The following is a 25,630-nucleotide window of genomic DNA, read 5'->3' on the forward strand; positions in this document are numbered from 1 at the left end:
ACAACCCTAGATAAAATCTAGCGTAGTCATACAATATTTTTCAAAGGTACTTATTTGTAAATAAGCTTATCTTTGCAGTTGTGCTGCAAAGGCCTCAAGTTACAAGCTACAACTCAGGAGATGCCGTGGCAAGGTTGAAACAGAGTTAGGCTATAAAACCAAATGCAAAGCTTTGAGCATCTCTTTGAACATGTTAGTCCATTATCTGAAAATGAAAAGTATGGCGCAAAAAAAAAAAAAAAAAATCTGGCTGTAAAAATTTGCTTTTTACAGCAAGTGAAAAAAGCAACTTTATTGGTGAAAAACAATTAGTTATAAGTTATAATAAGACAATAATTTCTCACTTACTGATTTATCTTTAGGCAAAAAAGGCATTTGTGATTCATACTCCCCTCTAGTTGATTTTAATAGCTAGATAGTATTAGTGATAGCATTTCCCCAGATGTTTATGAAAATTACGGACAGCTATTTTTGCAATCAAAACCGCCCTCTTGTGGTTATTCCGGGTAATTACAAGATATGAAGAGACAAGCATGCGTTAGTAAGAAGTTAAAGTACCACTTCCTTAATGTGTTTCAAAAATAATAATAATAAAAAATCAGTTTATAACATTCATAAAAAATGTGTTAGACTGAAATTATTAACTTAATCTCAGTAAAGAGCTTATGAACCTGATTGCGACGGCTCCTTGAACCAGGGTCAATGAAGCAGTTTTTTTATGGTGTCAGCTATAATGATGGTTGCTTTCAAACAATTTTAAGTGTTAATTTTCGATTGTCATACAAAATAAATTATTAGGCATTAGCTTGCTCATGCCTGAAAGAGGAACAAAAACACAATAACTCATGCTAACAGATATTCATTGGCTAAACATTGCATTTTACTTTTATGTATATAAAGAATAACATTATTTTGAAACCTAAAAATTAAGGTAGCAAGATTGGGATTTTATTGGTGGTCTTATCTATCAGAAGTGAGCCTGCAGTCTCTGACTTTATACTGAACTCCGTTGCCCTCTTGTGGCCATATTGATATACTACATCACCAAAAATCGGGGGCTGTGTTTCTAGTGGGATATCAATTGTTCAGTAACCGTTGTTTTACCCAAGCATTTATCTGAAGTGACTCAGTTGCTTGCTTGCTTTTGGGTGTTTATTTGAGTTTAAAATGCTGTAACACACGCTGAAATCAAAAGGCCAAATATGTGTACATATTTTTTTTTTTTACCACAAAAACTACTTTAAAACAATATATTCATTCCGTAGATACTTGTGTGGTCACTTGCTTACGTCGCAAGGATACCATAAAGATACATGAAGACTAATGTTTACGGGAAGGACGTTGCTTACGGCTATTTAGAAGGGCTAATGTTTACTGTCCCTTGTGGTCACTATTTGAAACTACAGCGGTAAAACTTCAGAATGCCCAAACCAAGATGTGTCTTTTTTTTTGTTGTTGTTGTTGTTTTTCCCATTAAAGTAATTTGGAAACTTCTGCAAACATTGAATAGAAGTCTCAAGACTGTGTGAACAATGTGTTCCGAAGCTGTATGTGAGGCAGGACATTTTGTTTGTCCGTTTTTTTAAGCGGTACTTGGAGGCAACATCGTTTACCTGTTGTTCAGGTTCAGCTGTTTCGAGTGAGAATGATTCAGAGACGCGTAACCGGGAGAAGTGCTAGGACACATGTACTGTCAGTGCTAACAAAATAAGACTTTCTCCTTCTTTTGGCGTAAAGTGGAGTCACCTGATTCATAAAGGAAATGTCCGGAAGGAGGAGACTCTAAAGTGAAAGGTAGGTTTATGTTCCTTTGGATAATTTAAGAAAGTGTCCGTGGCATGTCACACTTAATCGGAAGTGAAATCATTTCACAAAGTTGGGGAAAGAATAACAAATTAAAGTCTATTAATTTACTTGTTGGTAAATATTGCAATGAGACTTAAACATTTAATTATTGAAAAACAAGGCAGTTTTTGGCCAAAGTTGACATGATTTTTGAACTCTGAAAATCTCCTTTGCCTCGTTTTAGCCGTAACTAAGACTGGAATGCAGGTGATTCACACACGAACTCGTGTACTGTCGTTATCTGATAGATTAGATATGTAACTAAATCAACACGACAAACATATTTTATTGCTCAAAGAAACAGAGCAGCAGTCACATTTTATTAGACGGATAAGGTCCTGAAACCATCAGGGCTTGATGCCAAATTAGTGTAAATGTCGACAAATAAAGGAGGATCTAAAAGTGAGACTACACAAAAAATGATTTGCTTCAAAATGGATAACATTGAAAATTAAAACCAATTGGCGAGTGAATTTTGGCCTTCTGGTGGAAATGTATATATATATATATATAGATAGATTTTTTTCTGATCAATTCAGACCGGTCTTTTACGGGAACCACAAGTATATTTTTGGAGGGATTGAGAATACAGCTGTGTTCTAAATAACAGCAGTGCGTTTTAAAGAAGTGAATCTCTAAGTTCTCATTGTTAATGCCAATACATACTAATACATTGGGAATAATGTGTACTCTATTACAGAGCAAAACATAAATAAAATAATCTGAACGTATTATCACTGCAGACGTTGAATATTAAAATTCATATTAGACGGCTAAAACAAATACCCCATCTCTGTCTAGATTTTTCTTTGCTTACTCAAACTTTCCCTACATAAACTTTTGATTCTGAGAACTTTTTCAAATCTGTGTTGCACGGAGTTGACTAACTTCTGGGGTCTGAGGCGGGTATTCTAGCCCAGGACTGATTTCCACAATTCTCTGCATTTTTTGACTTCACTCTACTATTTCTTTCTAACGTATTGTAGAGTATTGGAGTAATCCCTCTATATCAGTAGCATTGTTGGCCTTGGACCAACATGCCTGTCACTTTTGTACTTGGGGTCACTATGTTTTTGAAACAACCATTTAAAATGGATTTCCTCTCTGGTGCAAGGTGAAATGTCTCACATATTTTTCAAAGTTATGTGATCCCTGATATGCAATAAATTTGCCTGACACTACAGTATGGGAAGCATCTCCAAAACATGACTCCTGAGGCGCCGTGCCGTGCTTCACTGTGTGGTGTGGCTTGAATTCAGCATTTGGAGGTTGTCTGACAACAATTGAGCTTTTATTTAATGAGTGTCTCAGTGAGCGTTTGCTTTTTGTTTGTTTCTTTTGGAGGGGTTTGCTCTGTACTAGATGTTCTTTGGTCACCCTGGCGGAGACCATTGGCCGAGTCTTTTCCGATATTACAGTTCTTTTATTTGTTTGAGTGGTAGTTTTCCATTTTCTTCTGTGTTTTCCTGGTTTTGGTTTCAATTTTAAAGCAATCCTCTGGGATCTGTGGCATTATTTGAGCATTGAGGGCGAATTAGTTGCTCCCATTTATAAAAACAATGAATTGTTGCCCCAGTTATGCATCGTAACAACTGCAAAAGTGATGAAAATAAGAGCAAAGATTTTTTTTTTCAGCTACAGCTGCACAACATCCAAAACAAGAGGGGAATAATTGTCACAATCTGCAAAGCCTCAATGAATAAAAATATTGACCAAAGATCTGCAACAACAAAAAGTCAGAACTATTGTAACAGAGTTGCCACTGAGTGGTGCAGTTCTAGAATAAATTTCATTTTGCTATTTGTTTTACTCCTCCTCTACAATAATTATTGGAAAAAAACAGGATCAGCAGAATCCAAGTCCTAACTCTTAGATCTGTTGGTTTATACTTGCATAAGTACATTATTTACCATGAAAAAATAAAATTTTCTACCAAACTATCAGAGGAGTAGAAACTAAAGGGCTACAATTTGAACACAACGGTATCTCTAGCAGAGACGGGCCTCTAATATTCGGAGTTAACTAGCGTTGCAGATAATACCTGTAACTTAGGACTGAAACCTCATCCCAGTGATGCATTATATTTTTATTTAAGAACTTTTCTTTGTTTGTGCCCTATGAACATTCCTTTTTTTTAATTTTAGCTTAATCTCCAGAAAACAAATAAAAAAAAAAAATTCTAAACTTCAACTTTGGAAACCAGCTGCTACATTTTTGGGAAAATATCTGCTGCAAGTAAGTCTTATATGTACATTAAATTGAGCTTTAAAAGCTGCAGCTGATGTTCTAGACTTTTTTAAAAAAAATGTTATTTTTTACCAAATTGGAAAATATTTCAACACATTACAGGTTCTATATTTATTTATTTGAAGTAAAACCAGAATGAAACATTGAGTTTAAATGATAAGGACATCCTGTAACTTAATTGCTTTTGTGCAGAAATGTTGGTCCACTACTCTTAGCCGCTTTAGTTTTTACTCATTGAGTTCTTGGACTGCTTGGTTGAATCTTTATACCTCCACTGAAATGCTTGACAGTTTCTGTGAGGCCACAGCTGGGTTTTTTTCTGTCAGGTGTTTGTGATGATGTAGTATTTGGTTGTTGCCAAATATCTGCAATGGGACCAACATTTGCTCCTCTAAAGGACATTGCTTCAGAAGTTTTGTGGGTTTTTTTTGAAACAACTTTGCGAAATGTCTTGGGGGGGGGGGGGCAATGAGCCATGTCACAATAATACATGATGCTTCTCCACTACTTTCAAACAGGCCATACAAGTTCGGTTTCTTTCTAATTGCATTTAACATACCATGTAATCCCTGCAGAGTCTCAGCTGTTGCTTTTTTTTTTTTTTTTCTTTAATGTTGGGCTAAATTTGTTGGGTCACATTCAGAAAAGGTCAGCACTCAAATATTTTCCAGTAGTGAATAACCTGTGTTAATTTGAGTTAAAATTATTTGGAAATTGTTTAGTCCTTTTTAGATTAATGAACAGCAACACTCGTTATGGGGTGACTTTTTTTTTCCCAACTCCTATGGAAGCAGCGTGAATCTTTGTTACTAGCTGCTTCTCCATTTTGTTTTTTTTGTATCCTTAATGAAAATGCAGAACCTGTTGTGTGGTTCACAACACACAGATTTAAAATAGTAGTAACAAGTAAAGGCTAAACCATTTTTGAGTTCCAATGTGTATATTCCTGTAGAGGTTTTAGATTTTAGTAGTTGCATGTTGATCTCCCTTCAACATTTTCTGCCCCTTTTTTTTTTTCTCTCTTTTCAGTTATGGACATTGACAATAATACGTCGAACAGCTGCTACAGCAACCAAAACGTCACCTTCTTTTACCAACAGGTGAATAAAACTATCAGAGGGAACTGGACTACAAGGGACCACCTGGTCATAGGACTAGGCTTGCCCTTATCCTTAATAGTTGTGTTGGCCAACCTGTTAGTGATGGCAGCCATCCACATGAACCGCCGCTTTCACTTCCCTATTTACTACCTGCTGGGAAACATGGCAGCAGCAGACTTGTTTGCAGGTTTAGCCTATACCAACCTGATATTCAACACGGGACCCTGGACAGCGAAGCTCACTAAGAAGCAGTGGTACATCCGTGGGGCTTTGATTGACATCAGCCTGACTGCCTCCGTTGCCAACCTCCTGGCTGTGGCTGTGGAACGCCACCAGACCATCATCACTATGCAGCTGCACAGCACCATGACCAAGAGGCGCGTGGTGCTGCTCATCATCTCCATCTGGGCCGTAGGGATCATCATGGGTCTGGTGCCATCGCTGTTTTGGAACTGTGAATGTGATCTCGCAGACTGCTCCACTGTTGCTCCCCTCTACAGCCGCCGCTTCTTGATTTTCTGGGCACTTCTCAACCTGCTCACCTTTTTCATTATGCTGGGCATGTACTCTCACATATTCTTTCACGTGAAACGCCAGAGTCGCCACACTTCTCAGCACGCCTCCGAGGCACGACAGCAGACAGTCATCAACCTGATGAAAACCATTTCTATGGTTCTGGGTAAGAGCAAATATGTATTTTTCAGGAACGTAAATGAATGACAGAGCAAACAAATATTTTACAAAGTACAGACTTGTCAAGATTACTTATCTTGCATTTCTCTGCAAACCAGATTTTTTCTTTTCTCCGTCTTCCCTTATCTTTGTGTTTTAGAGAATTTTAAGTTGGAACTTTATTAGAATTTTTCCATCTTATGATCTATCTTTCTACTACTCAGGTGACTAATTTCCTGTCTGTAAATATGTTCTGCATGGTTGCTGTTACGCAACTGTGTAATGTGACCTTACACAGTTGTGCCATACTTTGTCAGGCATCATCCCGCATCAGTGAAAAAATGTGCATGTGTCGTTTACTCATTTCTGTCCCTATAAATGATTCACATCTCTGCAGGTGCCTTTGTGATCTGCTGGACACCTGGCCTCATCGTTCTCCTCCTGGACGGGCTGCAGGGTAAAGAGAGCAACGCCAACAAATATGAGAAATACTGTTTGGCGATAGCGGAGTGCAACTCTCTGGTCAATCCGATCATTTATTCCTTACGTGACGCCGAGATGCGGAAAACGTTCAAGTGGATCCTTTGCTGTTTTTGTCGACGTGAGGGCTGTCAGCCGAGGGAGACTCTGTCAACAGAAATTGACTCTCCATTGAAGGAGGTAACTCATCAAAATGGAGCCAGAGAGTCTAAACACACTAAAAGCACCTCAGGTTACATGTTTCACTTTGATGGCAGCTCTTCAGTTTTTTGTTTTTCCTCTGACATCTTATCATCCCATCTGCAAGCCATTCCAGTTTCACGTCTTAGAGCAGATTTCTGAATAAACTTGCTTGTTCTTACTTGTTAGCGGTTATCTTGTCAAACCAATGTCTTGGAACAAGGATACCATCTAATAATTCATCTCTTGTTGGGGGTTTTTTAAGTAATTGTGTAAGAATTGTCTGACTTTTTCCTGAAATTGTAAAACAAAAACTTTTTTTTCTTGTCTACAGAAAATTCTAAGCTACAAGTTAGAAGATCCGGTCTTGTGGAAGAATCCGGACAGAGACAGTAAAGATGACAAGTGGACAGACTCTGTGGTATGACAGAAAATCAGACATATTGTAACCTTAGTGTATATATTTGTAAATCTTGTGTTGACATTTACATTTTTGAATGAATTAAAAGGAAGAAAAAATTACAGTTAGCATTCGAGAAAAGTTTTTTTGTCTTTGGTCTTTGTGCAGCTAACAAATTCACCTAAAAATCAAAAGATGGTGCAATCTCTCCTTTTATTACATTTGACTATCACAAGAGCATTTGTGACAACTTATAAAATGAAACACTCCTAAAATGAAATACTGAAAAAAAAAATAATCACACTAAATTGTTTTTTTTTTATTAATTTTCTAATAAGAACACTACAATTTTGTCATATTCTTCCGTTTTGTTTTACTCTTTCTAGATCAATTCTAAAGTTGAGGTATAAAAGGAGTTCATACAGACTCACAAGTCTGAAAACAGTGGGGTTATATACAAGAGAAATGGAAAGACAGAGGTAGAGAGAGGGGTAAATACAAGGGAAAGAGGGAGATACAAATATACTAATAAAAACAAACAAATGAAGGTTTACAAAGACATTTGGTGCTGTGGAACTAAACCAGTCGAATGATCAAAATACTTGTTTACAATAAGATTATTTTTATTGATGAGTTACAACGGCGCTGCGAAATGCATGAGCTCACAAAGTGTATATATTGACATCAAGTATTTAGGCATTGATGTTTCTGCTGTAATAAATTGAGGTGAATGGCAATAGTGGCAACTCACCGAGGCAACAAACGAGGGGAAACTTGTAGTTTAAGCATTCAAGAAGTAAAACCCAATGTGGAAATTAAAAAGGGGATGAAATAGTTATAGGAAAATAAAAATAAAAAAAATAGTTCCACAGCACCACATTACATTTGTTCATCCTACACTGCAACTTGGTTATGTAACAAAAGATCTAAATAATATTCAAAGCCAATACAGAGTTAGCGTGAATCCTGTGAAACAGTAGATATCTCAACCAAACAAAGTTTTATAAAAGAAAAAGAAAATGTACTGAAACATTACACAAACTGTACAGTGACATCCATTACAACAAGTAGAAAAAAAGGGGCGGCATGATAATTTGGTGTGACGACGCCATTACTCAAGACGCAGCAATAACAAGATGCTGCGTGAGACAAAACAGGAAATGAAATGTGAGAGATAACGTGTGACTGGCTTTCAAGCTCAGCTTCTGTTTTGTAACATGGTTCAAACAAACTCTTTAATGACAAATCTTAATAAGGCTTTACCTTACTATCAAAACGCCTTGTTATTCACGTAATCTTTAATGTATAAAACAGCTTTAACGAATGGAAATTGCCAAAATGTGGCAGGTTTGTCCTACACACAAATTAAGAGTTTTACTACACCCAGTGCTGCCTCTTTTTTGGTAACAGAGGAGAGAGAGAAGCCCTTGCCCAATTGGCCGTGGAACATAAAAAGATGGGGGTTTTTTTACCAGACGGTATTAAAGGATAAAGAAAGGGCAGAGCATTTCTTTTATGCTCAAAATCAAATCACAGGTGTGATGAGTGTTAACTCCACCCATCATTTATGAAGCCCCATTTAAAACAAAACAAAAATAAACCAACTTGAGGCATGACAACACCACAAAGAGACACAGGTACAAACAGAATTCCCTCCTCAAATGTAAAAGGCGACTGCGCACCAATGTTTTAAAAAAAGTAGCATTATTACATTGCTGAACTTTGTATATTTGGTTTTGGTACAACATCAGGTTGTTAACATGTTGCCTCAGGCTCACAAGCTTAAGTTTCAAGATGGGGAAAAAAAATCTAAGTTGAACCCCACCTTGCGTGTCGTTAGCTGGTGGAAGCGCCCAGTCTACATAATGCTTACAAAGTTCGAAGGAGCACCAGCCAGTTTGACTAAGATATCCCAGGAACCTTTTACACGTCCACACAGACACATCGACATGTGATGCACTTTTTTTTTGGTTTTGGTCTGACTGTAATAGTTTTACCTTTTTATTTATTCATTTTTTTCTCTCGTTAATACAAATTAAGCTAAAAACGTAAATGAAAAACAGTATAACACCTAGAAGTCCTACATGCATGGAAGACAGTCACATTTCTAAGTTCATGTCACATTTGTTCCAGTAATACATCGATGCCTCGCAATCTTTCCACCCTTCGTTTGTCATAAAGATGTCGTATTGAGCTAATTTTTGGTGGTGGCTGGTGCATTCTTGGTGAAACAGCATTAGATGATAGTCTACAATCAAATAAACTAGTGGACAGAAAGAAAGAAGTAAAGTCTACAAGCCATCTACCAACACCCTCTATGGGTTAGCAGTGGAAAGAGCTATTGGTTACATATGCTCAACCAAAGATGTTCTCCTATTCTCTTCACACCAGCCCTACCATCTCTTGTCCTGCCTGGTTCGGAGCAGGGATCCCCTCACCTTCCTAGAAAGGTAGAAACCCATAGCAAGGATGCTAACATCTGTGCTTGACACATCGCTTATGTCAGCTCATAATGAGAACAGCTGACAAGTTGTGAGCTGTATGTTTTGGGGACAGTTGCGTGCACCTCTGTGCAAACATCAGTTGCTCACCTTAAAATCCTAACGGAAGGATACATTGATGCAACAGTGTCTTGTGTTGAGTAGGCAGAGGGTAATCTCAGAGGAACACTGGGGCAGCACTTTGGTACAAGCAAGGTGAGCAGAGCTCCCTGGTGGTCCGTAACCACAGTTTGGCTGTCAGATGCCAAGGCTTCAGCAGATACGGGCAATTACACACAGTTTCCCAAAGCAAAGAGTTGAGTGTAAAGGTCAAACAGCACATGAACAAGCCGTGGGAGTACTGTGTAAAGTTAACGTGCATATACACATAATGTACAGACATCATGATCATCTACACAGCTGGATGTGTTTTTTTTGTTTTGTTTTTTTCAAAGTCCTTGACAATAAGGATGTTTTTCATTATGTCTCTGAGCTCCATTCCCCTTTTTAACTTTTAAAGAGCGGAGAACTGGAATGAAGGTGAAAGGAGAATTTCCTCCCAGCTACTGTACAGCTGTCCTGTGGTCCAGAACAGCAAGTGTGAATGAAATGTGTATACAACTTCATGTGGCCTGTTCACAGGGGAGAAATGAAACAAAAAAAAAAAAAGAAGAAAAATAGGAACACAAGATGATTTTAACAGCAGACCACAGTGGGAATAAAGAGAAGGCAGGTAAAGCCACCAGATCAGTTGGAAGTGTCAGAGTGGACGCTGCCAGGTGGACCAGGAGGGGAGGTAACCGAGGGCGGGTTGGTGGTGTCCTGCCAGCTGTTAGCCTGCAGTCAGACAAGGAGGGAAGCGGCACAGAGATGAAGACTGATGACCAATTTCTTACCTTAATTGGTTCAAATATGCTACCGGTGTCCTTGCTGAGGAAAATCCTGGTCAAATAACTGAGCACAATTCACATGCAATTGAAATATTTCTGCAAGAGTCAGGAAGTTTGCATTTAAGTTAAGTTGGGTCCCAACTTATGACCCAAATAAATTGTGAAAAGTAACCTGATGAATGCTTTTTTTTTGCTACACAGGATCATGGGGTTTGTAGTTTTGTTACCTCACATTAGCATCTAAATTCTTCCACTACAGCCACAAAGAAAACAGCAAATGTTGCAGGATGATGCAACGAATGGACAAATTTAAGACAATCATATCTACTGTAACACCTTGAAATGTTGCCCACATCTTAAGACGTATAAAAATTAAGACAAGTGGATGACTGCAAGTTGCTAATTGCTTACTTTCTGGATATCATAATATTTAAAACAGCAACGAAATGTAATCAGTATATATATAATATATTGAAAGTTGGTGCCATATTTTATAATATGCATTTTTTAAACTGAATTTCATATGTTAAAAAGCTTCAATGAATAGCAGAAAAGCAAGCTACTGAACCAACATTATGAAGATATCCGACTGGATGGATGTAATTTTTCCATCCTTAAATTTCTGATAACATGAAAATACAGCAGTGGTTGCTAACTCGGCTATAGAAACTGTTACAATGCAGACTTGAAGCTACTTACATCCAGGCGATGAGGGGTGAAGAGGCCACTGCTTGACAACTCCTCATAGCCGCCCGTCAGGTGTGTAGCACGGTGCAGGGTATCCACCTGTGAGAAGACAACATTTAAATATGAATATTTTTCAAAGACAGAAGAAAATTTGTCATTAACAGGTCAACAAAGTGCAGCTGGTATCCACAAACTTCTACATAATGCAAGAGAAGTAGTGTGCATTACTCAAGCCCCTTTTAGGTCACTATCAATCTACAAATGTTCTGTCAGCTGAAAGGTCTCAATATGGAACAGGGTAGTTTAAGTTGACCAACCAAAAAAGCCACTCGATTGTCTTTGGGTGGAAAACACAGATGCCTAACCACAGTAAGCAGAAAGGGCCAGGCAGAAGTGTGAAACGAGGTTGAGCTGATGTGGCTTAGCAACAGGAAGTTGCAAAAAGAACAGACACAAAATTATCCTCCAGCGCTCGTCTATTCTGAGAACTATTTGAATTCACATAAAGCAGTGTAGATAGCTTCTAAGATAATGGTTGAGATTGTTTTTGTGAAGTGATCTGAAAGAGTCTTCAAGTGTAACTAACCTCCAAATCAACTTTTTTTTTTGTTTGTGTAGGTTATTCAGGGTTGCATCTTAATGTTTCTGTGTGAAGTTTGACACTGTATCAATTTTAGTTCCACATTATTTGTGATGGCCCCTTTTGTCAAACGGTGCCTACACAGTTGAATTCTCCTATTTGTTTAAAATAGTACAACTTTTCATCACTCGCCTCATTGGGGCATAAAAGCATCTCACCCGGACACACACACATTCACCCTGACTCCTGGCGAATCAGGAGTTGGAATAGCAAGTGTGGTCAACGGCGATGGTCAGCTTTACAAATGAGTGATTTATTTGCAATGTGGATCCGAGTGGGTCTCCTCTGCTCTGACTATCGGCATACTTCAGGACAGAGCAGTCCTGAAGTATAAATGTAGCGACAAAGTTAATAAGTTGGTAAAAGTGCATCTTTTGTTCTGACTACAGACCAGTTCAGCTCCTATCATCCCCAACACTTAGCGACTCTCCTCAGCGTCTCTTGGCTCCACCCAGCTGGAAATTCTTTTCAAAATTTCTCAGGCTATGCTTTCAAAGGGGTAGGGCTGGGGCATAATTACACTTTAACTGCCTTGCTGTAGCGGTCCCACCCAGTTTAAGCTTAAACATTGCCTAAGAAATCAGCCATGCCAGTAAGAGAAAGTGAAACCAAAACATACGTTTTTGATTTGCAAGCCCCGTTTAAAGCATTACAACAGAAATCTGTGGATTTTGAACAAACGGCAAAACACCACTTTCAACAAATAACCACTGAACACAAATAAAACTAACTACATGGATAAAGGGGTAATACAAAATGTTTGGATATGCATGGAAAAACAAGAACTGGCATAGACAGGAAGCTGTGATGCTGTTGGAAGAACAGGATTGCCAAGAGGCAAAGAAACTGACCATTAATCAAAGAGATTATTGGTTTGAATGTCAACTTTTATACATGGGTTTGTTTTAGCTGCATGCTCTGAGTTGAACAGCCTTGATTAAGAGCTCTGATATACCCTTTAATGGGTTTTGACATGTGTACGCAAGATAGAAAATCCAATACTTTCAGTATCCCAATTCTCTCTAAAGAAAGAATGGTCAGTTTGCACTGTGTGGGGCAGGATCTAGTGGTAATATCAAAGGTTCAGTCAGGACGGGATCCGACGAGGGGTCAGAAGGAGTTAGGCTAAGGGAAAATATACAGTGCGGATGGTTTACACCATGGGGATCAACTCCATCAACTCTGCAGCTGTCCTCTTTGCATACCTGCAGCTGTAGAGAGGGGGTAAAGTTGAGACCCTCACCATTGAGGGAACGTTGGCCAAGGTAGGTATCACCTGCATGAGAAAAGCTGTTTGACCCTGGTGACCCTTAAGAAAGCATGTGTGCATGTTTTTTTTTTAATGTATTTAGTTAGGTTGACCTTCTCTGTACATCCATATACAGTTGAAACCAGATCATTTAACACATTGTACTAAAAACTTTAAATCTAACTAAATGTTTCCTGTTTTAGGTCAGTTAGGACTATTTATATTTTCTAAATGTTACAAAAATTGAATTTTTATATTTATTCTCTTTACTTTCTTTACATTAGTAGTTCAGAAGTTTTAATTAATTAACATTAACGTGACTTTAATCAGCCCTCTCTTTATACTGGTGGGAAAGGTTCTGTGTTCCAGAGAAGAAAAGTGTTTTTGTTCTATGTGTGTGTGTGTATTAACAGAACAAAAAAACGAGAAAAAAAAAAGTTAAGAAATTGTCCTTATCTGTACTAAAATGAGACTTCCATCTTCTGAAAGGTCAATAAAAGAGGAAGAGGTCATTACTCCAGAAGCAACACAAAAATGCAAGTTACAGTTTGCAAATGACCACAAGCACAAAACTACATATTTACGTGTTTCAATAATCTGTGTTATAGTTGGCCAAATTAGTTACAAAGTGGTTCAAAACGGAAACAAAATCAATGTGATAGCCACTCTATCACAAAAACATGGCTTCTCCCGCAAAGAAAAAAAAATGTGGGATGAAATTTCACACAATTACTGTCATTTCTACTTGTGCTGCATTCAGATTTCACTAGTTCAATTTCAACAACAAGAAGATCTCTGAGGAAACAACTGTGGCTCACAGTGCAAACTAACTGCATGCCTGACTGTAATAACTATTTTAGTCACCCATGGAAACGTTCATGTTTCTCCTTTGAGTGTAGTTGGTGATAGAAACATTAAAACAGAACACAGGATGTCTGTGGAATATCAAAAATCAAAACAGTAAGTCACCAAAATCCCTGTAAAGATCTAGAAGGACAATTCATGACAAGAAAAGATATACAACTTCAGATATCTCACAAATGAGATAAAAGACAAGTCTTAAAAAGCCTTAGCTTTGTTACAGAAAGACTTTCAGTATTCAAGATGCTGCATGACTTGACTAGTAAATGCATCAATACTTTCTGTGAGATAATACAAAAGAAATTCCCCAAACGTCCATCGTTTTGTAATACGAAGGCTTATAAAAACAGAAAATGCCAGAAAAAGATCCGGGTGTAGCCCAGAAACCAAAAAAAGCAGCAAAGGTGCAGAAACAAAAAATCTTCACCAATAAAAACCAGGAACAGGAAGCTTACTTGACTTGAAAACAGCTGAGCTATGAACATATGTTTTACTCTTTGGACAAACTATTTAAGCAAAACTATAAAATGAGGTGGGATTGAGCTAATACCTGAGTTGGGTGTTGCTGGAGAGTTAGCCTGACTGGCTTGCGCTGACACATTCGCAGCATCCACCGCCGTTTTAACCGCGTACAGATTAGCTTCTTCCTGGAACTTACCGATGTTCTTCTTGTAGCGTATTCTCTTGTTGCCAAACCAATTAGAGACCTGAAGAACACATGGATTTCATATTATAAAGCAGTGAATAAACATTTGTTTAGCTGCAGAATCACCCCTAAAGCTAAAGGTAGGCAGCCAAGATTCTACCCAGTTTGCACCAGTCTGCTCTAATTGAGGACAGTCGGTGTAAATTGTTGGCAGAAAACTGTCTGATGAGTAAGAGGTAAAGATGAGACTCTGTATGTGAGGGGAGCCGTTCCATACTCAATTGGGTTAATTTGTTTTGACAAATCATGTAGCCTGCTAACCCTCAGTGTACACAGATGTTAAGTGTGTGATCCCCAAAGTGTTAGTGTGTACTCCAGGTCTTTTTAAAATCCATAAAGTCTGTATTTTGTGTGGCGCATCCCTAGTTTTAGCTAAAAATGGCAACAAACCTGTTAGCTTGTAAATAAAATTTCTTTTTACCGGAAAATAAAATATTTCAAAGCTGTCGGGATTTACCAGATGGTGACCTTCAATTTGCTTTACCAGCAACTATTCTGGATATCAGCTGTGTAAGCTGTTCACCTGAGACACAGTGATCCCACACTTTTTGGCCAGTTCCTCCTTTGCTTCCTCGCTGGGGTAGGGGTTAGACAAGTGGGAGTAGAAATACTCGTTCAGTACTTCTGTGGCTTGCTTGTTGAAGTTGCGCCTCTTACGTCTGACACACACAAAAGAAATCATGAACAACAGGTTGAGCATTTGAAGTACATATCAAACATACCGGTGGGGGTGTAATACAATCAAAACACAAAGACAGACCTGGCGTCAAGGAAGCGTGAGCGCAAAATCATGACTGCCTCGCAGGTGCTCTGTTTGAGCTGCATCTGGATGGAGCTAAATTTACGGTGGATTATGGCCACCATGCGTTCAATCTCCTTGGGAGAGATGGGCCGTGTGCGAGACTGCTCCCTCAGCAGGTTCATTACATGGTTGGTGAATTCACTGCAGGCCTGGGGAAAAACAGACAGAAAGGAGTTAAGTGCTATTGTTAAAAGGTGGGATGAAGTACTTGTGTTACTGAAAGGTACAGATTAGGATGAGTTCTGTACTGATCAGATTAACTTCATATGAAAAAGTATTAATAGGGATAAAACAGTATCTGCTGTTTTAGCCAAGAAATAATCTCAATAACACTAATCCCTAAACTTTATCTGATTTCTTTTAAAACTTCAAAGTACACAAAATCTGATATTTTTTAGCAATGTGAGCTGCCAGTTATTGACTAGAGCCAATCATAAAACACTGGCCAAGTCTAATATTGGACTGATTGATTGATTGATTCATTGATTAGAGCCTCCCTAACAATAGTGTCAGACATTTTAGACTGCAGTAACTGTCTAAATGCTAAAATAAACAAAAGGGTATTGAGGAATTGCTTCAGTTCTCATTTTATATCTGTTTTTCTATTTGTGCATTACTTTTGTAAAGCCAAATAAAATGAACAAAAGGGAGGCTTAGTTCAAGTTCAAAGGTTTCAGTCCGCTCAGAACAAACCTGTTCATATTTCTCCAGCTCAGAATGATATATCTGACGGATCTGGGCAAGTTTGGCTCTGTAGTCAGAGTGTTCAATGCTGCTGTCGGTGGGTGAGCCCCCTGCTGCGGCTGCAGCTGCAGCGGCTGCAGCCGATCCCCCGCCTTTCTCTGGTCCTGACACGCCCTCTGCAAGCAACATGTTGTCCAACCGCATGATTTGGGGGTCTGGGGGGTCTTCTTCCTGTACACCTCGTATACTCAGAACTAGAGAGAAAAGAAAACGCATGAAAGTCGGACAAGTAGACTCAACAACTACAACTAAGAGTCATTATAAAACAGACAACTGGATGTGACGAAGCTTTATTATTTAAAAAATGAAGAGCTGCTCTGTAAAAACTCAGGAATGTTTATCGGGCTGGTCGGAAAAAGGGTGAATTTTCTTTAAAGCACGGAGTTGCTCTAAACAAACAGCAGAGGGCAGTGTGGTCTCTCGATGGCAGCCTGCCAGAGATAAGGGCATGAGGCATGAGGCCAGTAATAGAAGTGCATGTGCTGTCACTATGAGCCCCAGTGGCCATAAGTATAGTTATCAGTCGCTGCTCTCCACCACTGTATTATACCAGGACCTCTGTCAGCCTACAGCCTTGCTCTCATCTCTCTCTCGTTCACACATACATTTCCAGACACATACACACTTGCCCTTATAGACACCACTCTGTTACCAAAGTTTTAACTTCAGACAATAATCTTTTCTCAGGGCCTGCAGCTTTTAACACTTAACTAAATTTCCTCTTGCCCTCATTGCGTTTCAATCATTCAACTTCAGAAAGTAAGCGTGGAAGCTTCTTGAACAATTCAGTGTCTTCACTTTAGTAACGAGAGTTAGAAACTTGTAGAAAATTACAACATGTGATAAATGATATGCAGTTCTTTATTGTAGGTTTAAATCTCATTAAAGTAAAAGTTTTTTGTATGCGAGACTGTCATGCAGAAACATTAATAAGAAATACTGAACAATTATAATTACTAATGGATAATGTTGCTTAAGTTAAGATGAATTCATTTGCATTACAATGTAAATATTGGCTCAACCTGTATTCACAGGTGTAGATTATTTTAAGTGGACAATAGATTCAGATGCTTATTATGAAAGTAATAGCAGTTACTTTTAAATAACGGGGATAAATAATCCCTGCAAAGCCTATGTGGTGTTAGGTAATTAAATGATTTTTGCCAAAGTGGAACATTTTTTAGAACTTTTTCAAGCTTCACTTTTACGTCAAATAAGTTTTTCGTTCCAAATTTATGTGCTTCTCTGTTCACTTAGTTAATTTAAAAAATATATATTATTTACAATAAAATTGTGATTTTATGTGTGAAACAATCAAGGGCTACTCACTGGTGTAACAAAGAAATCTGAAGACAATTTTAATTTTCTTCGCCAAGTTTTTCCACAGCATTACCAGGCCCACCTTTGCTTCTTCACTAACTTTTCTTATTGTTTCTGCTTGCCTTTTTCTCTCCCTTCCCTTATGCCTCTTCTCCACCAAAGGCACATTCCTGCTGTGTTGCTCCCCCATCTCAGGGCTTAGGAATGCAGCAGACCCAGTTGCCTGAACTAATGACCCTGATTCGCCCATCTCTTTCCCTCCTTTTCACTCTCTTCCCCCCCTTTTAAAAGCACAAACGATCTCTTCACTTTTTAGTCAGACAGCCAACAACTTCTTAAAAATGAGCCGACAATTATCAAATTAACTTGTTTACCAAAACTTTTTTTGTGAGTCTTCTGACTGAAGCTTCAAGGAAAATGACTATGGTGGTGAAGATTTGTGGGCTTTTAAATCAAAGTTTTATTTCTCACTTTTGCTGCCCAGTGAGACGTACAATGACCTACCGACAAGAGGGCAACTGCTGCTTTTGGAGCGTCTCACCTAACACCCCCCCCTCCTTTTTTACTGTGACTCATTATGGCCCCCAGCTGTAGCCTAATGCCCCAACATTCCCCTAATTACTCCAATTAAGCTGTGATTACCCAGAATTGCACTCATGCACAATCTAGTGGCCTAGTGATATTACAGCAGCTGTTGAGATGAGTTAAAGATAATGTTAAAGAAAGGACTGTATCACATATGGAAAAAAGATTACAATAAAAGTCACCAAAAAGCAAAATTAACAGTTTCTGAAAGCTGAAAATAACAGAACTGCATACTTTGGTGCAGTCGTTTAATTATGGCCAGTTACTTTTTTTCCACATAAATTATGTAGGTCTCCATTAGGAATCCTAAAAAACTCAAAAAGGAGCTGCAACTGCTAAACACTAATATTTTTTTTAAGACAATAAGACAGGCTCACAGCCAACATTTATAGCTTTTAGAAATCACCATTATGCATATGTTACAAGTCTAGCTGGGCGGTGTGGCATTGGAAGACTAAGCGAGCAACACATACTATGAAATATTCAGGGTATCCAGCTGGGCTCTCTCTGCATACATAATCATTCTCATTTCTGCACAGCCAAAGTAGAAACATTGTGCTGTGCAGATACAAAAGACAAAATAAAAAGTGATGCAGGTAAAGGTGAACAACTCAGCCAACAGTGTAGTGCTGTACATTAACTCCAATGCTTTCCTTACATAGGCATAGATAAGGCTTAAACGCCGTCAGTATATCATTGCTCAGCTCAGAGCACAAGCTTTATCCTTGTCTGTCTTTTCCCTCGCTAGCATCCCCTTTTTCACTCTGTCTCCCCCAACACACATCCCCTCCCCCCTCTCCCTTTCAACGCACCCTTACGACACATGCACACACACACACACACACTCTCCCCCTGTGCCCCCCCATCCCCACCCCCTGTTCTCCATTTCAGTCGAGTTCTCCATGTGAGCCGCAATCCCTCATGCTGTCAGCCCCCCCTTTCCCTCTCTCTGTAGACAGACAGGATTAGCATTTTAATTGCATCAGCTCCCTTGGGTATTCTCAGCCTTTCACTGGGAGAGAGCAAGGGATCGGGAGAGAGAGAGAAGAAAAAAAAAGAGAGGGGGGGGGGAAAGGTAAGGAGAGAGAGAGAGAGAGGGTAGAAGGAGAACCAAGGAGAATTGAAAAAAGGAGTCACAGAAGAAGATATGTGTGCAAGGAAGAAAGGGACTGAGAAAGAGGGGCAACAGAACTACACTGAATCTGGAGTACAGATGCGCCAGAGAGCAGAAGAGCCAGAGAGAAAGAAAACATTGTGAATACCTCAGGTTGTCCCAGGCGCAGCAAACAATCCAGATATGAGGACAACTTAAAATAGAAATGCTTTTGCTTTGAAAAATATAAATATGCTGCACAAATTTATCTAACAAAACTCCAGATACAAGTCTTAAATTTCCACATACAGGTACATTTAACTTTTGGAATAAGTACAGCGTTTCACAAAAATACATCCTCAACTTTTCCAACTCGTTTCAGACTTTAAGAGAAAATCTCCAAGGTTGGTTTAAATTTCTAGTTTCCAAAAAATACTCAAGCATAACATAAACACTTAATATTGCATCAATGAATGCAAAGGCATACAAAAAATACTTTCGCATTTTTTGTATGCATGTAAAAAAATGTGAGAACTTCGGAGTCATAATTAAATAATATACAGAAAGAGTGCATTTAATCTTCAACTAGTGGTCTAGGGCAACAGCCCCTTCCATAAAATACTTTAATGCTGATTAAGGCACCATTTATTTCCATGTGTTTTGTGAAAGAAGCGATGCAAAGAGGGGGGTTGAAGTCTACCCACCCGACTCACCGAGGGGGTAGTCACAGCGTGGAGGAATGACGTAATGATGGCGTACGGTTTGTGCGACCAGACAACTACAAGGCTCCAAAATCTTACGTTTGAAGCATACAGTAGGATCACTAGGCTAGGTTCATCCACTTTTATTGTTTTGAAAGGAACAATATGCGTCTTTAAGCTCAAATTGTATGTGTACTAATAGCATTAATGCCAACAAGCAACTCCTGTTGGCTTGCATGTTAGGCTTAATCTCTGAAAGCTCACAGCTGTGTGGAATATTTCCATTTCCACTTGAGATTCATGCATAGCCAGAAGCAGCTCCAAGTTGGCTCATTTTGTTTTGCTAAAAGAGGCAAACTTTCAGTCATCTTGTTGTTTGTTCAGACATTTAAACCTCCTATTCAATTCTCTTAGATTCGAAGTTTGGTAAATCTTAGATCAATTCTACTTTATACAGGAAGTAAAAATGACATGTAAGCAAACAAATTAAAACATAATTAGATGGAAAAAAAAGTGTTGGTAGGTAAAAATTATTCCAAATAAAATGTTGAGCTAAAACTCAACAGCACAAAGATGTACCCTTTTTTTCCTGAAAGGCAGTATTTTTGTAAAGTACTGTCAACTTAATGAGCCCAATCCATATGCTCATTCCTACTTTAAGCAGCTCACACTAATCAGCATCTGTTTGGGTAGTTCACCAGAGTCCTGTTGCACACAGCCCCCCACTCTGAGACACACACACATGCACACACACAAACACACACACAGAAACAGAGAGAGAAAGAGAGATGGAGGTACAGATTGAGAGTAAACACAGTGTGGTCTGACTAAAGTGTAAATGGGCAAAGTCACACCTTAGGCAAACACAACACTTCAATCCAGCACATCATTAGTCAGCCATTAATTAACCAAAATGGACAGGGGGCACTTAGGCATAAATTATAACACCAACAAATACAAAGAGAAAACATATTAATTCATTTAAATACCCTGAAATAAGCCAACAAACATTCCAGTTGCATTTTTTTAGGAACCATTACATCTTCCTGACTACAGTTAAATATTTTCCCTTAACACTTAATATACTTCTTTGTAATTCATAACAAAAACTAGACATTTAAAAATAAAGAAAATACTGAATTTCACAAGCAGTAAAAACTACTAATTATGTTAATAGGACATCAACAAGAACAGTACTGTGTTAGTTTCAATTAAACACAATATAAAACTTCAGGTTATTGCAAGGAAGACGACAGATTCAAATGGTTCAAATTTCCTCAACACGAGAAAATTGTAATTAGTCATACAGACTTAACTACAGATGTCTGTACAACTAAAATGTTAAGGATTTTGCTACTTAATAATAGAAATTCATGATCAATTAGGTAATGTTTGAAGATAAAACAATGAGTAATATCGTGTAAAAATAATTATTGTCATCAAAAGCAGTACTGAAACAAAAAGTAAATTTTGAGTCCTGTTGTGGACTACTGACATGACGTTATCAGCGAAGTACATTTCAAGACAGAGAGCAAAGCAAAAGACAAGAAGAAAGAATTGAAAATGTCACAGGAGGATGAGGAGGATGATGAAGAGCACCTAAGCAGGAGGCTTGTTACAGCACTGCAAGGATCTTCCCCCAGTCAACTCTCATCAGGCCAGCTGCCTCCTGTGCTCATTAGCACAGACTCTTAAGGAGCTCCTAAAGACTTTGTGAAAAATGAACGCTCATTTGAGAGGTCGTTAATTTGCACTGTTATGCAAATTTGGTGGCAATTAAGCCATAGATCAGAGGAGCGGTGCCCATTTATAACAAGTGAACAAGCATTATGACACAGTCAGATGGTGCCAGAGAGAACTGGGGCGACATGGTTAGTCTGCTCAGTTCAAATGTACCACCTCGGTTCTGAATAAGACCAATTTGCTATTAGCATGAATCACTGAGCAAAAAACCTGAGGTTTTGACTGGCATAACCTCTGGATTTGTGTAACAAACACAGACAGATCTGCTTAAAGCATCAAAAGATTGAAAACAAAGTGACACAGCTCCCCAAAAAGCATCTGTAACCAAGACTTAAAAGTGACCTATATATATAACATGAATCTGCACAAATGGCATCAACCAACCATACAGCCACGCTGATTTACTACATACAATGTATAGCGTCTTAGTGTTTGTGTTTACACCCCTCCCTCTGCCAGCCTGATGTTTCTATTTCTTCCTAACATTAATGACATGGTGTGAAATAGACAAACATATTGTCTGGGACAGCTATGTGCATAACAGCTAAGGGGTGGAAGACACCCATCAATTGTAATTAATCCTTAATTAGTCAGGATTAGGAGCTGGGCTCAGAGACTCTCCCATCCCACTACCACCAAACTAGCACAATCCAGCTGAGACGTAATTTACATATCTTTAATTAGTGATATGCTGACTTCCTTTAAGAACAGCACATAGAAGTGGTTTGAATAGCACAGACATATCAGAAAGGGAATAAGTTACATTTGTGACAAACAAATAGTGTTTTTACTTGTATAAACTGAACATGTGCCAATCTGTGATGTTTTCAGCTGAATAGCCCAATTAGAGCAAAATGCTGCAGCCTGTAATTTTACTGTACCTGTTTGTTTTTTCCTTTTATTAATGCATCTTATTTTTCACCATAAAACAATAGGATAAATAAATACAATGAAAACTGCTGTCCAGTATCTAAATTCAATCCCACAACAAAAAGTCCTGAAGTGATTGTGTCCCAATACGTTTATTCATTTCGAAATCTCGATTCAAATGCAGAGTTAACAGACAACCCAATCAATATTGTTGGTGAAACATCTTGATACAGAAAAGTCTGGTTCCTTCAGGAATAATGCCACATGGGGAAATCAACTGGCCCACACGCCATTAGGTCTGGGGTGCTCTTGATCCCCAGTTTGAGTCGGGGTGTGTGTCTGTGCGTGTGGGGGTGTCTGTCAGGGCCAGGGGTCTGTGTGATATTAGCCGTCTGCCAATCTGGCTTGGGGAATGGACACCAAGTAATTACTCTTGCTCTTACTGCCTCATCAATCTCTGTATCACTCCTGCACCCCCTTTAACACATTGTCTTCTTTCATCCTCTTCTTAAGAGCAGTAGGGGAAAAATGAATGGCGGGATGTCACAATACACACAAATTCATTGGATTTTTAAATAATAAAAGAAGAGTCATACTAATCCCAAGGATGTATTTAAGAGGGAAGTGTTAATTGAGCAACAACAGAAAGCACATTTAACTTAAAAACCCTAGAGATAGTTAATATGGTTCTACTTAGGGCAACTATTTTTATTCTATAAACATTTTAGCTTAAAATAGATTTAACATTTTTCCTCATAAAATATAATGAAATACCTCCCTCAGGTTCTTAACAACTCATAAAATTTTATGGCTCTATTCCAAGTTAGGCTGCTTGAAAACTAATAACAATTAGGCCGTTTTAATGAGGCAAGTGATTCACATGACTTCATCAAGTGATCTCAGCCAAAATCGGTAGAACAAAAATATCCAACTAAACTGGTGCATGTGATGTTGTTTTCGTGGAGAAGAGAATAAAGTGTCCCGAATCGAGTATCACTACGGTAGTTTGGTTTTTGACTCGCATTCAAAAGATGTTAATAAAAATGTCCCAAATTTGACACAATGTTGTAAATATCCCTTGAGGGAGAAAAAAATTATTGTAAAAAAAAAAAAAAGGTCACAGTATTTAGTGAAGGTTGACTGATGCTACTTCACCCTAGAGTGACATGACACAGTTCATTTAATTTCAGCAATTTAATGAAACATTTTTATACATTTTTTTGAAAGATTCAGATTTCCAAAATTACCGTATTTTTCGGACTATAAGGCACACATAAAATCCCTATATTTGCAAAAAAAAAAAAATCAGCAATGCGCCTTATATTCCAGTGCGCCTTATGTATGAACAGTGTACCGTATGCTTTATTACGACTTTGGTAAGCAAAGAAGCCACTACCCTTGATTGTCGAAGCATAATCGCTGCTGGTCAGAAACCTCGTGGAGTCAGCTTTCTATGCCCTCTAGACAGACCTGTTGTGCGGTGGTGAACCACTTTTTCTGATACGTACGATGCTTCAACATCCGGTAATTAAGGACCCCAAAATGGCACCTGTTAAGAGACATGCTTACGACGTGGATTTCAAACTCAAGGCCATCAGCCACGCAGTACAACATGGGAATAGAGCAGATGCGAAACAACGACTACTGTATTTTGTTTCGCTTTATGCGCCTTATAATCCGGTGCGTCTTATATATGAAAATAGGTCAGTTCACTGATACTGCATCTTATAATCCGGTGCACATTATAGTCCGAAAAATACGGTAAACTGTCTCTGTTGAAAAACCAGTAAGATTTCAACTATGTTTCAGTAAGTTTATTGTTCTATTTTACTACAATAATCATAATAATAATAAAAACACATAAAAAGGCAGGGGGAGTGCTTATGGGGCTCACAAAGATATTTTTGACAAATATGGGATCCTCTTAGCAACGGTAATTAGATTTTTGTTACAACAACTCAATTAATATGATGGAGTTCATTACTCTCCTGAAAATGTAGTCCATTGATAGTGTACACAAAATGGCAAACAACGCACTAATACACTGGGATTTTTAAGAAAGTGCCACAACTAAAAGAGTCAGGTTTAAAACAAACAACAAAAAAACAAATCTCAAACTACAACTGGCTCACCAAATTCCTCAGCATTAACCAGTTCAGCAGGCTTCCCAGTGGTCTTTAAACCAGTCACCTCACAGCAGGAAGCTGTCTGGCTTGATCTTCAACTGTCCACAGACTAAATGCCTATTGTACTTTAGGTCCGTTTCCAGGGTCAAAGCAGGGATTTTAAGGATTTAATCCAGTAACCTTACAAAATTTTACCGCATTTTCCTTCCAAGATACAAAATAACACAATCACAGCTATTAAGGATTGTGGATTATGAACAGATTTTAAGTTTGAATGGAGAAGAAACACTGCCACTGCTGCATGCATGCTTGTTATTGCTCCTCTGGGACACAACTCACAGTCTTTAATTATTAAAGATCTGTAGATTAAATTTCTTTGAACTAGAAGCGACTGTAATTCAGTTTCAGATTTTAATCACAATAAAATGATTACAAATTGTGTTTTCAAAATCACAGTTTGTAATTTTGACCAGAGTTCTCTTTCATCATCTTTCAAAAAAAGCGAACACATAAAACTGCATGAGAAATATCAAGTTACAACATGATGCAGTTACATATTTCCAGAAGGTCTGGAGTAACTCTCTGTGAGCCAATTTTTGCAGTTTTATTGGTACATATTTTATTTTTCCAACTGGAAATCCTTTCCCCTCTCTGACATACACACACTCAAGAGTCTGGATCAGCACAGACATTTCCACAAAGTTTGGAGTGACAGTTCTTAGCTTTTAAACTATGCCTGCTATGACACAATCTGATATTAATGCTGAATTGGTCTGACTTTTCCATTTTAAAAGCATTTTGCTTTCTGCAGTGGCCAAGATCTGTATCCCCAGACTGCAGCAACAGTCTAGCAGAAGAAGGACTCTTATAGGCCTATCCGGATGTGATCTACATAATAGCTCCAGCTTTTGACCCCACAGTGGAAACATGCATAACAAAAGGCAAAGATGATTGTGGATGGATGGATGGATACTAAATGATAATTAAAAATAAATCACAGTTAATCATTTTTGTCTGAATAAACATTTCTCTTAATGAACTTTTAGTTTAAGGACTAGTTATTTCACTCAGCTTCTCGTCAAACAATTTACTTTGTCTAATGATGAATTTTCAACAATCTCCCAAGCATCATATACCATAGGCCATAAGAACAATGCCACCATATTCTATATTTTGGCAGAAAAAAAAACTACACACACATAAACCATA

The 25,630-nt window shown here is 38.3% G+C and overlaps 2 protein-coding genes across 4 annotated transcripts in view; one reads left to right on the top strand and one right to left on the bottom strand.

Annotated features, from left to right (window-relative positions):
• The first annotated feature begins 1,513 nt into the window (after nt 1-1,513).
• Nucleotides 1,514-7,845, top strand: lpar2a (lysophosphatidic acid receptor 2a). The gene is made up of 4 exons (XM_028043194.1): nt 1,514-1,794; nt 5,122-5,871; nt 6,262-6,524; nt 6,859-7,845. Exons 2-4 carry the CDS (start codon nt 5,124-5,126, stop codon nt 6,949-6,951), a joined length of 1,104 nt encoding a protein of 367 aa, XP_027898995.1. The 5' UTR covers nt 1,514-1,794; nt 5,122-5,123; the 3' UTR covers nt 6,952-7,845.
• pbx4 (pre-B-cell leukemia transcription factor 4) overlaps nt 7,223-25,630 on the bottom strand; it is a 29,791-nt gene continuing 11,383 nt past the window's right edge. For 2 of the 3 annotated variants that reach the window (XM_028043191.1, XM_028043192.1), the window contains 6 exons: nt 15,933-16,177; nt 15,198-15,388; nt 14,961-15,096; nt 14,282-14,438; nt 10,994-11,080; nt 7,223-10,241 (listed from right to left, as the gene is read on the bottom strand). In XM_028043191.1, coding sequence (XP_027898992.1) covers nt 11,037-11,080; nt 14,282-14,438; nt 14,961-15,096; nt 15,198-15,388; nt 15,933-16,177 — 773 coding nt within the window. In that variant the 3' untranslated portion in view covers nt 7,223-10,241; nt 10,994-11,036. Of the gene's footprint in view, nt 10,242-10,993; nt 11,081-12,826; nt 12,931-14,281; nt 14,439-14,960; nt 15,097-15,197; nt 15,389-15,932; nt 16,178-25,630 lie in introns of all 3 variants that reach the window. The other variant, XM_028043193.1, reaches the window with a different exon arrangement.

This window comes from Xiphophorus couchianus, chromosome 16 (assembly GCF_001444195.1).
Source record: "Xiphophorus couchianus chromosome 16, X_couchianus-1.0, whole genome shotgun sequence".
NCBI lineage: Eukaryota > Metazoa > Chordata > Actinopteri > Cyprinodontiformes > Poeciliidae > Xiphophorus > Xiphophorus couchianus.